This window comes from Sciurus carolinensis, chromosome 14 (genome assembly GCF_902686445.1).
Source record: "Sciurus carolinensis chromosome 14, mSciCar1.2, whole genome shotgun sequence".
Taxonomy (NCBI): domain Eukaryota; kingdom Metazoa; phylum Chordata; class Mammalia; order Rodentia; family Sciuridae; genus Sciurus; species Sciurus carolinensis.
The window spans coordinates 22,125,723-22,140,644 of NC_062226.1; the positions used below are offsets into that span (position 1 = coordinate 22,125,723).

Sequence of the window (14,922 nt, forward strand, 5' to 3'; positions counted from 1 at the left end):
TGGTTGGACAAAGAAGGGAAGGAGATCTATCTAAGAGTTGATCAGTAGAATGAAAGGACAAAGAATGGATAGATGAATGGATGGATAGATATATACACAATCAAGTACTATATAGCCTTTAAAAAGAAGGAATTTCTGACATTTATGACAATATGGACAAACCTGAAAGACATTAAACAAAATAATCCAGGCAGAGAAGGACAAATACTACATGATCTCACTTATATGTAGAATCTAAAAAAGTTGAACTCAGCAGACAGGAGAATGGTAGTTAGCAGGGGCTGAGGGGCTAGGGACCTGGGGAAATGCTTATCAAAAGGTACAAAATTTCAGTTAGAAGGAGACATGAGTTCAAGAGATATACAATATAGTGCCTATAGTTAACAATATATGGTATACTTGAAAATTGCTAAGAAGGGAGATGTAAAATGGTCTTTCTATGTGAGATAATGTGTATGTTAATTAGCTTGATTTAGTCTTTCATATATATGTTTCAAAACAACATGTACCATACACACACACACACATACACACATATATACATATACACACACACACAATTTTCCCTTGTCAAATACAAATAAATAAATAAAGAGAAGGAAAGGGTGGGCTGGAATCAGCCTCGATGCTGAAGGAAAGCAATGGGAATCAGGCCGCCTCCCAGGTGTAGAGGAAGCTCCGGTGAGAAGCAACAGTGAGTGAGCCCCTCCAGCAGCGGCAAAATGGCAACACAAAGGAACCAGCTCCTCCTGGCCCTGGGAGGCTCTTAGCATCAGCCACTCATCTCTGCCTTTAGTCAGAGTTTAAAAGGGAAAGGGAGTTCAGTCAACCTGGCTTTTCTGCAGTCTGCTTCCTCCTCACCTCTCTCTGTATGCATCTGTTTCCTGGGGCATAACAGGCTCTGAGGTTTAGTTAGGTGAGATGAATGACAGCATTGTTCAGTCACTCAGCCTGGCTCCTGGCTGTATCCTCAGGAAGACTCTAGTTCCCCGCTGAACTTTGAACCTTGAGGTTTCCTCTCATGCCCTGGAGAAGCAGGGTCATTGCCTTTAGTGTCCCTAAACCTTTCCAGCCTGGAATTCACTTCTTTCTTTTCTCTAAGTGGTGTGATCTTTTCTTTCCCCCTCTCCCCTCTCCTTCTTTGAAGGGCTTCTAAAGAATGAAATGGAACTATATGCCCCCAAATCGGCCTGTTACAAAAACAACTTCCATATATCCCAAGTTCACATTCCAGTTAGAATTTGAGCTCGGAGTCACCACTGCGAAAAGAATGAACTTAGAGACTGCTTAATACCTTCTCACTTTCCATTAGTGGACATTAACCAGAATTATAGCACGTCCTGGTTTTCCTGCCTGCCCTTCAACCTCTGCCAGTGACAGCTCTTCCTCCTGCCCTGTCTTCTCACCCATCCTTCTCGCTGCACTGTGAGTCTGGTGGAGGAGAACAGAGGTGAAGGTAGACCTGAGGAAACTTGGGAGCACGTCCCCCGCTGACTTAGCAGGGGAGAAAGTTATTTGTAAGCTAAAATGAGATCTTGACTCCTCAAAGAGAATCTGCGTGTATTTCTTATTCATCTCTTCCACATCTCTTAGGAATGCACTTCTACTCTCTTCAATCAACATTTTTTTTTTTTGGGGGGGGTGCTGGGGATTGAACCCAGGGCCTTGTGCTTACAAGGCAAGCACTCTACCGACTGAGCTATCTCCCCAGCCCCTTCAATCAACTTTCTACCAGTGGTTCTCAGTGATTGAGGGGAAAAGTTACATCATGCCTGTTTCTAAGCATTCTGTAGCCACATGTCACCCACTCATTGAGACTCCCTGCCATTGTGGATCACTTACCAATGAGATAGGTCAATTTTTAAGAATGCTGGGACCATTGCTAATAACTATAAATGATGTTAAACTTTGAAATCAGTGTATTTCAGCACCCACACTCCACAGATTTAACATCCCTCCCACTGAGTTTTGTGTCATTCCCTTCAATTTAGTTGAAAGACCCCATGTGTTTTGTCATCATGTTGTTGTTGTCCAATCTTAGTCTAAAGTGCACCTTAATTTCCCCCTTAGGATTTCTTTATAGCTGACTACTCCATCTTATCTCCATTCCTTAGTCAGCTTTCCATCACTATAACAAAATGCCTAAAATAACCAACTTATAAAGAGAAAAGTTTTATTTTGGTTCATGATTTTAGAGATACCTGTCCATGACAGATTGTTTCTGTTGCTTTTGGGCCTGTGGTGAGGCAGCACATAATGGCAGCAGTACATGATAGAACAAAACCACTCACCCGTTGGCCAGTTAGTGAAAGAGAGAGAGAGAAAGAGACCAGGGTTCTACTGTCCCCTTCAAAACATACGCCCAGTGACTGAAGACTTCCCCCAAGGGCCCACTTCCTAAAGCTTCTGCCACCTCTCAATAGTGCCTACCAACTCGGGAATGAGCCTTAACACATGGGCCTTGAGGAACATTTCAGATACAAACTACGTTTTACTCTCCAGGCTGTTCTTCTGTTAAGTCCCCCTTTGTCCAAAGTTCACCTTTAATTTTGCCTAGAAATTCATTTTTTTATTGATGTCTCCATCTTATCTCCATTTTATTTTCAAAAGGAAATAAAGCTAGGAAAAGGCCTTGTATATCTTAGGTCAATGCATAAGTGGACTGGAAATACCAAGAAGGTGGATTCAGAGATGCCAGATGCTGGGTGCCATGGGTATAATGACACAATCAGCAAATGTATCCTCTGCTTCTCTTTGGGGACTAAGCTAATTTGCCCAGAAAACTCTGGTATCAGCATTCATTAGGCAGTGGTTCTCAGTTACTAGAATTCGTAAGTTACCTGGGCTCTTGTTAAAATTTAAATTTCCACGGCCTAGTATTTCTCAATCAGTGGATCTAGGATAGAACTTCAGAATTTAAAATTTTAACAAACACTGCAGGTAATGCTGAGGTAGGTAGGTGATATTCAATCCATCTATTGAAAAACATGGGGTTAAAGGAACCTCAAGCACAACCATTCATGGCTTAATGATAGGGATATGATCTGAGAAGTCAGTCATTAGTTGCTTTCATCATTAGGTGAACCAGAGATTATATTTCCACAAACTAAGTTAGCTGCAGTGTCACTAGGCATGTAATCTTACAGACCACTATTGTATATGCAGTCTGTCATTGACCAAACATTGGTCTTCTGAGGAACATTGAAGATACACATCATATCTGAAATGTATTTGAATCCTCAGAAAAAAAATATTTCCTGTGCCTGTCACTGTCTTCCCCTTAAGGGTCCAACTGTCATGGGCCCCAAATATAAGCAAAGGCTGAATAAAACAAAGTTATGCTAACATGTAGGTTCTGTTTTATACAGAAATAACTCCAGGTGAATTTGTCTGAAATTCTGCAGGTCACTGAACAGTCACCATAATGCATATCAATTTCTTTTTTTTAAAAATTTTTCATGGGTAGCATCAAAATTTTTAATTAACATGTCAGTAGGTGCTTAATACAGAATTTCTAAATGAAATTCTTTGCATTTTTTAATAAATCTATATAATTTAATGAATTTTAACACATCACACTTATGAGGTTTCCAGCCAGATCAAGAAATGGAATCTTATAGATTTTTTTTTTTTTTTTACAGAGTGCATTTTGATTTATTGTACACAAATAGAGTACATCATTTCTTTTCTATGGTTGTGCATGATGTACATTCATACCATTCGTGTAATCATACATGTACACAGGGTAATGATGTCTGTCTCATTCCACCATTTTTCATACCCCCTCCCTCTCGTTTCCCTCTATGTAATCTAATTCTTTGGCACAGACTAAGGATGCAAAAATACAACTTAAAAATTTTCTATAATGAAACTGCATATCTTTCTCAAGCCCTCAATTTGGCTGGTTTAGTAAAAGAAAACTTCAGTGATTTCTTACTGGCATCATGGGGATAGCTTCTTGATCTTGATCTGTGTTGGCCTTATGCTGGTTCCCTCTCAAAGTCTTCAATCCAATCCCCTTCCAGCTTCAATCCACTGAGGTGTGGTGGTGTCTTCACCCATGTCCCACCATTACTATCTACACTGCATCTCTGTAGGTCCAGTAGTTCTTTCTTGGCAAGCTAACTTCACATACCCCTTGAGGTGACATGGGGAAATTCAGAAGTTCTTCCATACCTCTTTGGAGCTATGGAAAACTTAGGATGCTGTCTTTGAGCCTCTCATGCCTATCACAGCATAGTACCCACACTGCAGCTAGGGCACCATGTTAACCCAGAGGCCTTCTCTGTGAAGCTCACCATCTCCTTAGGACTTACATGGAGGCGAGGCATGAGTTCTCCATTCTTGGATCCCGAAGTTTAAGGAGAATCAGTCTTCTTTCACCCCTGAGACTTGACCTGAACATGGACAGGATGTAGTCCCTTTCCAGACAATTCTCCATTCCCTTCCAAGTTAAAATCATCTTGATTCTTACCTGGGGGTAGAGAAGAAGATGGACCAAGGATCATTCCCTATATTTCTAGTCTTTGACTGGGCCCCATGGCACTGGGCTGCTGAGAAGGTCGTCAGGGTTTATATAAAAAAGCCACAAGGAAAGGAACAAATCTATTCACATATCCTGTTTTCTTTCCTTAGCCTAACTGCCTACTTTGGCCTGCTTGACATCTGTGGTGTGAAAGGTGGAGAAACAGTGATAGTTAATGCTGCGGCAGGAGCAGTGGGCTCTGTTGTGGGGCAGATAGCCAAGCTCAAGGTAAGTGTCTTCCTCCAGTAACTTTTAGCCAAGACCACAGAGCGCATTGGGAATGCGACAGTGAACACAGAGCCCTTCCCTGGCCTCAAGGAGTTTACTGTATAGACAGTGGATCTTGCTTAGAAGTTAGAGATTGAGAAGTAGGGGGAGGGGAAAACAGTGTTTGCTGAATGTTATTATTTGATAACATTGCAGTATCAAGTCAGGAGCGGCCTCCAGCCAGAGTGGGATTTTGTAAGCACTAATTATTTTTTTACTAGATATTCTTTGGTCACAGCTTAGCCTCCTTTTTTCATGACTGCATCCTGCAACAGAAAGAAGAGCTTGAGATCAGCCGAGACAAGAGTCATCACCCACGTGGCCCCATTGCAGTCTATTGCACCAGCAAGAAATGGGCAGTGAGCCTGGGGCCCTGTCCTGGGAACTAATTCCTGGAAGGCATTCAGGGCACAGAAATTCTGACCCTGATGTGGGCAGGTCTCTGCTCAAGGGATCCAATCTGATGATGGTATACAGGGCAATAGGCAGCTTGGACCTTGTCAGGATTTGTGGGTTGAAATGTTCCAGGCTGCGTAAGTTTAGCTAACCTAGCTTTGCCAGAGGCTGGGATGCAGGACTCAGGACCTAGTTCCTAGGGGGTGAGGAAATGGAATGCTGATGAGTTCAGGGTTACACCCAACAGCCAGGGAATAAGGGCTGGTTTCCAGTGCTAATGGGGGCATGGAATATAAATACGAGGCTGCCTTAGAGATGGCAGAAATTGTTTATTTAAATAAGTAGGTTAAAAATAAATAAATAAATAAATAAATAAGTAGGTAAATAAATAAGAATAGAAGTTGAGTTTTATAAATGCCCTTTTAGCATTTATCACATTAATTTTGCAGAGTGAGTTTTACTAATTTTCCAATATGGAACCATTTTAGCATTTACAGAATAAGTTTTATTTACATATGATATATTATACATTTATACTTTTGAGTTAACTTGGTAACTTTTTGGTTTTGGTGCTGAGGGTTGAACCTAGGACCTCACGCATGCTAAGAACATGTTCTACCACTGAACTACACCCCAGCTGTGATTCAATAACATTTTAGAGGGAATGTTTATAGATGAGGTTAGTTTAAAGTTTTGTTCCCCACCCCGGCCCCAAACTTAGAGTGTCTAGCTAGACTTAGTTTATTAGACTTACAAAATAAATAAGGAATATTTCCAATACTTCAATTTCAAGTGTTTTATTCAAAACCCAAGGGATTTTTATTCCAAAAGTTTGGTAGGATTTGTCCTTAACCTTATACTTTTATATTCAACTCTTCTGTTCATTTTATGTATATTTCATGGAAGTAGCAGATAGCTGCATTTTATCTTTTTACCCCATCTAAAAGTCTCAGTGTATTAACAGGTAAATTTAAGGCACTCATCAGGTATCAAAACTGGAATGTTGGGGCTGGAGATATAGCTCAATGGTAGAGCACTTGCCTAACATGCATGAGGCTCTGTGTTCAATCCCCATCACAAAACAAAACAATGCTGGAATATTTTGTCAAAGTCATTCCATTTTATTTTGTTTATTGATTATTGTTTCTGTATTTATTTCTTCCCTTTATTTAAAAATCTAAGTTTTGTTTAGAATCTACTTGTGTTTAACTTTTATTTAAAGTCTGTCTTATCCCAGGTGTGATGGTACCCACCTGTAATCCCAGTGACTCAGGAGGCTGAGGCAGGAAGATTGTAAGTTTGAGGCCAGCTTCAGCAATTTAGCAGGACCCTGTATCAATAAGCCAGGAATAGCAGTACACACCTGTAATCCCAGTAACTTGAGAGGCTAGGCAACTTCGTGAGACCCTGTTTCTAAATAAAATATAAAAAAAAGGACTACGGATGTGACTCAGTGGTTAAGTGCCCCTGGGTTTAATCCCTGGTACAGATATAAATATACAAATGAAAATAAAAAGGATTGGGGATGTAACTCAGTGGTAGAGGGCCCCTGGGTTCAATTGCCAGTACCAATAAATAGAAAAATAAAATTTGTTTTATTTATATTTGGCTAGTTTCTATGTGCATTTTTTCTTTACAAAAACCAAATCTATATGTCTAGAAACTTCTAATGTAGTATATTACACCCTTTTATTCTACTCCCATATTTTAGATTTTGTTTTCAACAATCTAATTTTATTTTTAAATTTTTGGGGGGAGGGACAGGGATTATTAATAGGTGTGTGCCATTGTGCCCAGCAACAATCTAATTTAAAAATTCTGTATTATTAAAATTTGTTGGTTATAACATCTGAAAATGCCTTCTAATTTTGCTAGGACTAGATTCCCAAAGACCTGATCCCTTTACCTTGTAGCTCTCGTTCTGAGAGTGCTTTCCAGAATGCTCTCCAGTTCCTCTGTGCTTAGGCAGCATCTAGTACAGTGCTTTGGACCAAATCAAAGACTAAGGGCACTGCTCTCCAGAGTGCTGTCCATCATATGAGCCTGAGTTGAAGAACCAGTGCACCAAGAAATAGCTTATACATCATTACAAGGGAAGAGAAGCCTCAAAATGGAGAACCCAGGAAGTCAAATGAATAGGTTGTTAAAGAGACAGGTTGAAACAGGCCGCAAAGCAAAGAAACATAGGAAGGATCTGCTGAGAGGTCAGACAAGCTGAAGCTGAGTTGTAAGCTGTTTCTGGGACCAGTTCCACCCCTGAGGTCTGCTTTTCCATGATCGTATTCCTCATGTAGGAAATGTGTGCTTGGGGAACCTGACCGTACTAGACCAGGAATGTGGAGTTGGTCCATGCTTTTGGCTCATGAATGGTTCCTATTTCTCTCCCCATTTAGGGCTGCAAAGTTGTTGGAGCAGCAGGGTCTGATGAAAAGATTGCCTATCTTAAAAAGGTTGGATTTGATGTTGCCTTTAACTACAAGACAGTAGAGTCTTTGGAAGAAACTTTGAAAAAAGCATCTCCTGATGGTTATGATTGCTATTTTGATAATGTAAGTGCAAACTGGACTTAATATCTGATATATTAATAAAGCACGATATAAAGGAATATACTAGTTTCCTTCTAGACTGTATAAAGAATACCTCTTTTCAAGATATCTTTATTGAGACAGAATTCATATATCATATAATTCATTTGTTTAAAATATGAAATTTTGGGCTGGGTTGCTCAGTAGTGGAGCACTTGGCCTAGTACACGTGAGGTCCCCTGTTCAATCCCCAGTACCACACACACACACACACACACACACACACACACACACAAAATGTATAGAATTAATCATTTCTAGTACATTCACAAAATTGTACAACTGTTATCACAGTTTTAGATAAGAAACACTCGTCAGCTGTCACCCCTTTGTTTTCCCTAAAAAGTGATCTTTTGGGACTGGCTTCTTTCACTTAGCAAAATGTTTTCAAGCTTCATCCATATTGTAGCATTTATTAGTACCTTGTTCCTTTTGTGGCTAAATATCTCACTATATGGATATACCACATTCAGCAATTGATGCACATCTGATTTGTTTATAGTTTTTGGCTATCATGTATGATGTTGCTGTGAACATTCATAGACACATTCTTGTGTGAATGTTTTCATTTCTCTTGGGTGTTCGCCTATGAGTAGAATTGCTAGGTCACGTGTTAACTTCATGTTTAACACTTTGAGAGACTACCAGACTATTTCACAAAGTGGCTACACTATCTTCCACTTCCCTACCAGCAGTCTGTGAGAGCTACATTTTCTCCATACCCTCAACAAAACTTGTAATGGTCCATCTTCTAGTTATATCCATCTGAGTTTGAAGTGATGTTTCATTGTGGTTTTGATTTACATTTCCCCTATGGCTAATGATATTGAGGACCTTTTCATATACCTTTGTGTATCTTCTTTGGAGAAATGTGTCTTCAAATATTTTGCCTGTTTTCTGATGGGTTATTTCTGGGCTTAAAAGAGTTCTTTATGGATCTGGTTACAAGTCCCTTATCAGATTCAGCTGACTTTTCCTTATTCGCAGTAGGTATATTCTGTTGAATCACAGGCACATTGAACCATTGCTTCTAAAATAACTATGTACACATATGTACATTTCTCACATTAATTTTTTTTTTTTTTTGTACCAAGGATTGAACCCAGAGGCACTTAACCACTAAGCCACACCCCCAGCCCTATTTTGTATGTTATTTAGAGACAGGGTCTCACTGAGTGGCTTAGCGCCTCACTTTTGCTTAAGCTGGCTTTGAGTCCTCATTCCTCCTGCCTCACCTCCTGAGCTGCTGGGATTACAGGCACGCACCACCACGCCTGGCATAAATTATAATCTTAAATTTTAAAAGTACCTCTTTATGATAGCTTCTATTTTCTTTACAGAAAAGAAAATGAGGTTCGAAAGTGTTAGGTTAACTTGCCTGTGGCTGTTGTACCTACTAATCCCGGAGGTTGGCATTCATACCCCTGGAGAATTTCTTGAACTACACTGCACTGCCCCCTACTGTCTCTTCCTTGAATCTCTGTGCAAGAGTTGAACATTCCTGGTTGTTCAGCCTCTGCCCGGGACATCTGTGTCTTTTTCACTGCTCTGTGCATGTCTGCAAATGACCAGGGAAAGCTCTGAGTTTTGATTTGAAAGTTACAAATTTTAGGACATAGGATGAAATCTACTAATAATGAGGGTCAACCGTATATGGCTTGCAAATATTTTCTCCTATTCTGTGACTTGTCGTCACATTCTGTATAGTATCCTTTACAGCACAAAAGTTTTAAATCTTGATGAATTGTAATTCAAAAATTTTTGTGTTGTTGTTCTTTGGGTTTTTGGTATCATGTCTAGGAAGGTTTTGCCTTACTCAGCATCATCAAGATTTATTCCTGTTTTCTTCTATGAGTCCCATAGATTGAGTTCTTACATTCAGGTCTGTATTTCATTTTTTTAAATGAATTTCATTTTATTTATTCATTAATTATTTTTTATGTGGTGCTGAGGATTGAAGCCAGTGCCTTACACATGGGACGCAAGTGCTCTACCACTGAGCTACAGCCCCAGCCCTGTATTTCATTTTTTAAGTTAGTTCCTGCATGGTACAAGAAAGAGGTTCAATTCCATTCCTTTCCTAAAGGATGGATTCTTTTTCCCTCTGTAGAATTATTTTGGCATTTGTATAGGAAATCAATTCATCATAAATGTAGGGTTTATTTTTGGACTCCCAATCCAGTCCCACTGATCTTTATTTCTAGTTTCACACCATCTTGATTAATTTAGATTTGTAGTAAGTTTTGAAATCAGAAAGTGTGAGTCTCCAACTTTGTTTTTCCTATGTCTTTGAATATTTTTCCGTACTTTTAGATTGGAGAGCAATAAGACTATTGGACTGATCATTAAATTTTATTTTATTTAATACATTAAAATTTATTTGATTATAAGGTATGCTCTTAGAGTCAAATAGAAATGTTCATTTCTAATTTTTTTTTTTTCAGTTGCAGCTTTCTTCACTGTTGTGCTAATTCAATCCACTTTATTTCTGCTAAAACAATATTATGAAATAGTGGTTGGGACTTAATGATTTCTCCTAATTCCATTGTATAGATTATTTAAGGTGTTGTTGTTTCCCCTGTTTAGGTAGGTGGAGAGTTTTCAAATATTGTTATACCCCAGATGAAGACATTTGGAAGAATTGCGATCTGTGGGGCCATCTCTACATACAACAGGACTGGCCTGCCTCCCCCAGGTAACAAGCTCATTCTGTGATCACAGGCTTAGGGAGCTTCACAGACATGGGAGAATCAGTGACTATTGAAATATTAGAACGAATTCCTGATGTTCTTGATGAAATGTGAGGACATAGCATTTATTAAAATGAGACATATAATGTATTTTGTGCTAAATCAGCTTAGATTTCTTTTATTTATTTATTTTGCAGCATTTAAACCCAGGGACACTTTACCAGTGAGCTACATCTCCAACCCTTCCCCTGCACCCACCAGCCCTTTTTTTATATTTTATTTTGAGACAGGATCTTCCTAAGTTACCACAGCTGGGCTTGAACTTGTACTCCTCCTGCCTCAGCCTCCTGAGTAGCTATTATAGGCATGCACCACCACACCTGCCTTATATTAGATTACGATATAGAAGAAGAGCAGGATCCAAAAGCACGGAAGAAACACTTATAACAAGTTCTAGTTTTTTACCCATCACTTTCTGCCAATTTGTGAAAAGAGAGCCATGATTTGACTTTAGAACACTTTGGCTCTTCATGAGTATGAGATCCCTAGGTGGTGGAGGTGTGCTGTGGATGGAGGGTGACTTGATATGGGTCAAGGGAAGGGCAGGCTGCCATGTCCTTCAGTCCTGGGCAGTGCTTCCTAGAGCAGCAAGACAGTTGGCTTGACCAGGCTGACAATTCCCTCTAAAAGGGAAAGCGGGGCTGGGGATGTAGCTCAGTTGGTAGAGTGCTCATCTCACAAGCACAAGGCCCTGGGTTCAGTCCAGCATGGAGGCATTTCTGTGGCAATACTTGACTGTCTCTGTTTTGTTTCTTTGCTACCCTGCTGTGCCCAGCATTCTCCACTCTCCACTTTCTTATATTGACCTTCCCTCCCCTCCACACTCCACAGAGGTTCAAAAGCAGTATCAACAGAAAACTGTATTCATTTCTCCCAGTTCTATGAAAGGTCTTGTACAGTCCTCATATCTCAGATGGGAAGAATGGCCTACACACCTAGAGACTCCTTAAATCCTATTGGCAACGGACATAAAACAGACCAGTCTTCTGAGCTCCTCATATTGCAAGCAATAAAATCCTTTTCTACTGCAATGATTCTGTGCTGTTACCAAGATTACAGATTTACTATAGTCCCCCCAAAAAGGACTCTTCTAGACTATAATCAAGATCTAGGCAACCATAAATTGTTTACTCATTCTATGATGGGCTTGACTAATGGGAATGAAGTTTTATAACTAACAACACAACTGCATGGGGAAGGTGGCTTAGAATGGAAGGGGCTGAGGGGGACAACTTGCAGATTCCCTCTTGGGCTGTGAAAAAAATCCAAGACACTACCTTCTCCAAGAAGGAAATTCCAGGTTTACTTGGCAACTTTATTTTTAGGGACTTTTTTTTTTTTTTTTTTTTTCACCTTTATTTTTCTAATTGCTGCTGAGCTAGAATCGTGGGAAATCATCTGCTTGCCAACTGAGCAGAGTTTCGGGATGCTTTTGCTTAGACACATCTAATTAGGCTTAGCCAAATATTTTAGCTACAGTAATTTGCCCTTGTCTTTTTAGTGATTAGTCTTAGGAAGTTCAGCTACTCAGGTAGATCTGGGACATGTCAGCTGACTTTGTGCATTCCATTTTAACCAGATGAGATTCTGTCTTGCGTCTGATTCCCAGAAATTCCAACATATTCCACTACTAGGATAGCTCAGGGGCAAGTAATTATTTCCACCAAAACTTACTGCCACATTTGCTTTTTTTGATCTCAAAAAAGAAACTAATGTTCCCATCAGGATGGACTAGGCCAGCAACAGTATTTCCCAGATTAAAACTAGAGGTTCCAATCTTTAACTAAAAAACAAAAAACAAAAACAACAACAACAACAACAACAACTATAGTTGATGTGGGTCTTCTGAAGAAGCATTCTTTCTGCCTCTAATCCATTTCTTTCTGCTTTTCATTCAGTCTAGCATGTGGAAGTGTTGCTCATCATGCATCAGTTTCTGTTGGTTCAAAACAAAGCTCCATTTTTCTGCTGATGCTACTTTTTTCAAAATAGTGAGTGGGGACATTAGACTTGAGTGATGCCAGATATCCAGAATGTGGAGGAAAGATTCTGCCACTTGTCTCATCTTTTCTGGCTCTGACATTCCCTAGGCATCTTTATCTGGCTTCTTGGAATTTGTAAGACTTTGCTTAGGTACCATTCTCTCAGTTTCTGGACACTTAGGATTCCTGGGAAAATGAACCAAGCAACCACTACAATTTTTTCTCTCACAGAAAACAGTTCCTTCTTTATAGGCTGAAGGAGGACCCCGTGCTCTTTCTAGGCTGATGGTTCTCAAAGTGTAGACCCAGGACCAGCAGCCTAACCATCTCCAAGGAATTTGTTAGAAATACAAATACTTGCCACATGGAGTGGTGCATTCCTGTAATCCCAGTGACTTAGAAGGCTGAGGCAAGAGGATTGCAAGTTTGAGACCAATCTCAGCAGCTTAATGAGGCCCTAAGCAACTCAGTGAGACCCTGTCTCAAAATAAAAAATAAAAAGGAGTGGGAGTGTAGCCCAGTGGTAAAGTACATCTGGGTCCAATACCTATTACAAAAGAAAGAAAGAAACACACTTTGATCAACTCCAGATCTACAGTACCTTACTCTCTGTCTGTCTCTGTCTCTCTCTCTCTCATCCCTGCTTCCATCATCACTCATTTTTTCCTAATTTCCTAGAGTCTCTCTTTCCTTCACAAGGATACTTGTGATTTTATTGAAACCATTGTATGATCTAGAATAATCTCCTGATCTCAAGATTCTTCATGTAATCATGTCTACAAAATCCTTTTTGCCACATAAAGTAATATATTCGCAGGTTCTGGGGATTTGGATGTGGATGTCTCTGGGGCCATTATTCTGCCTACCAGTCAGCAACTCAATGGATCAGAAAGAGTGGAGAGAATGGAAGGGGGAACAGTGACAGTGACTTGTCCTTCTCGTATTCTCACCCTGAAGAGCACCGTGTGGACCCTTTTGCCCAAATGTGCCCTCCTCTTTCAGGCCCACCCCCAGAGGCTGTTATCTATCAGCAGCTCCGCATGGAAGGGTTCATCGTCACCCGCTGGCAAGGAGATGTCCGCCAGAAGGCTCTGAGAGACCTGATGACATGGACCTCTGCGGTAAGGGGATCCAGAGCCTCCACATGTACACTGGCTCCCGTTGGCTTCTGCCACTCAGGACCATCCGTCCAGCAATTCTTCCCTCTCTCTGCTGCCCGGTCCAGTTCTCCCTGTCTTGTGGATCATTGTTTTTCAAATATTAACCTTGCTTTTCCCAACCTGAAAAGGAACACGATACAACCCTCTTTAAATTTCATTTCCCTGCAAATATAGGTCCATGTCACCATTCCCCCTTTGATAACAAAGTACCTGCAAGTGTTGTCTGCCCTCACGCACAGTTCCTCTCTTTCCATTCTCACTCGAACCCACACATCAGGCTTTGGCTTGGCCACAATTCTACCAAAATTGCTTTCATCAAGGTCATCGATGTTCCTCACCTTGGGAGATCCAGTGGCTGATTCTGAGCGTTGCCAGGATCTGACAGTGATCTCTCTTGTTGATCTGCTTTCTTTTCCTGGCTTCCCTTATTTCTAGGTTTTCCTCACTGATTAGTCTTCCTCAGATTTCTCTTCTAGCTTCTTCTCTCCAGATTAATAATAGAGTGTCCAGGGCATGATCACTGGGTCTCTTTCCCTCCTACCCACACTCTATCTATCCCTTCATTAGCTCATCCAGGCTCATGGTTTTAAATACCATCAGTATGCTGACAGCCCCCAAATTTCTATCTCTATGCTGGACCTCTCCCCTGAAGTCCAAACTGGTTTGTCCAGCTGCTCAACAGCTGCACCTGGATTCCCAATACACATCTCCAAGTTAACATGTCAAAAACGAATCTTTCCCACTAGGCCTGCTCCATATTCAGACTTTGCCATCTCAGTTATGACAATTCTACCTTCCTGATGGCTCAATCCCAAAATCTTGAAATCATCTTTGATTTCTCTCTTTCTCTCATACCCATGTCTAATCTGTCAGTAGATTCTGGTGGCTCAGTCTTCAAATATGTGCAGAATCTGACCACTTCTTCCACTTCCTCTGCTACCATTCTGGTGCAGAATACACCCTGTCTAACCTGGATGTTTGAAGCAGCCTCTAGCTGGTCTCCCACTTTTGCATCCCTATTGATAATTCCCAACACAGCAGCCAGAGTAATCTTTTAAGGCATAAATCAAATTGTGATTCTTATGCTCAAAACCCTGCAAGTTGCCCATTTCACTTAGAATAAATCCAAAGTGCTTATAATAACCTACAAGGCTGTACGCAGTGGCCCCTGATGCTTCTCTGGTTTCATTTCTTAGTGTTCACTCCCTGGCTTGCTCTCCCAACTCCTCATCAACCGTCCATAACTGCTTGCTTAAT

The 14,922-nt window shown here is 40.5% G+C and overlaps 1 protein-coding gene across 1 annotated transcript in view; it reads left to right on the top strand.

Annotated features, from left to right (window-relative positions):
• The window catches only part of Ptgr1 (prostaglandin reductase 1), a 28,989-nt gene that overhangs the window by 9,870 nt on the left and 4,197 nt on the right, over window positions 1–14,922 (top strand). Inside the window, exons 6-9 of the mRNA XM_047525863.1 lie at window positions 4,636–4,753; window positions 7,582–7,737; window positions 10,360–10,468; window positions 13,508–13,626. Of these exons, the coding sequence (XP_047381819.1) occupies window positions 4,636–4,753; window positions 7,582–7,737; window positions 10,360–10,468; window positions 13,508–13,626 (502 nt within the window). The remainder of the gene's footprint in view (window positions 1–4,635; window positions 4,754–7,581; window positions 7,738–10,359; window positions 10,469–13,507; window positions 13,627–14,922) is intronic.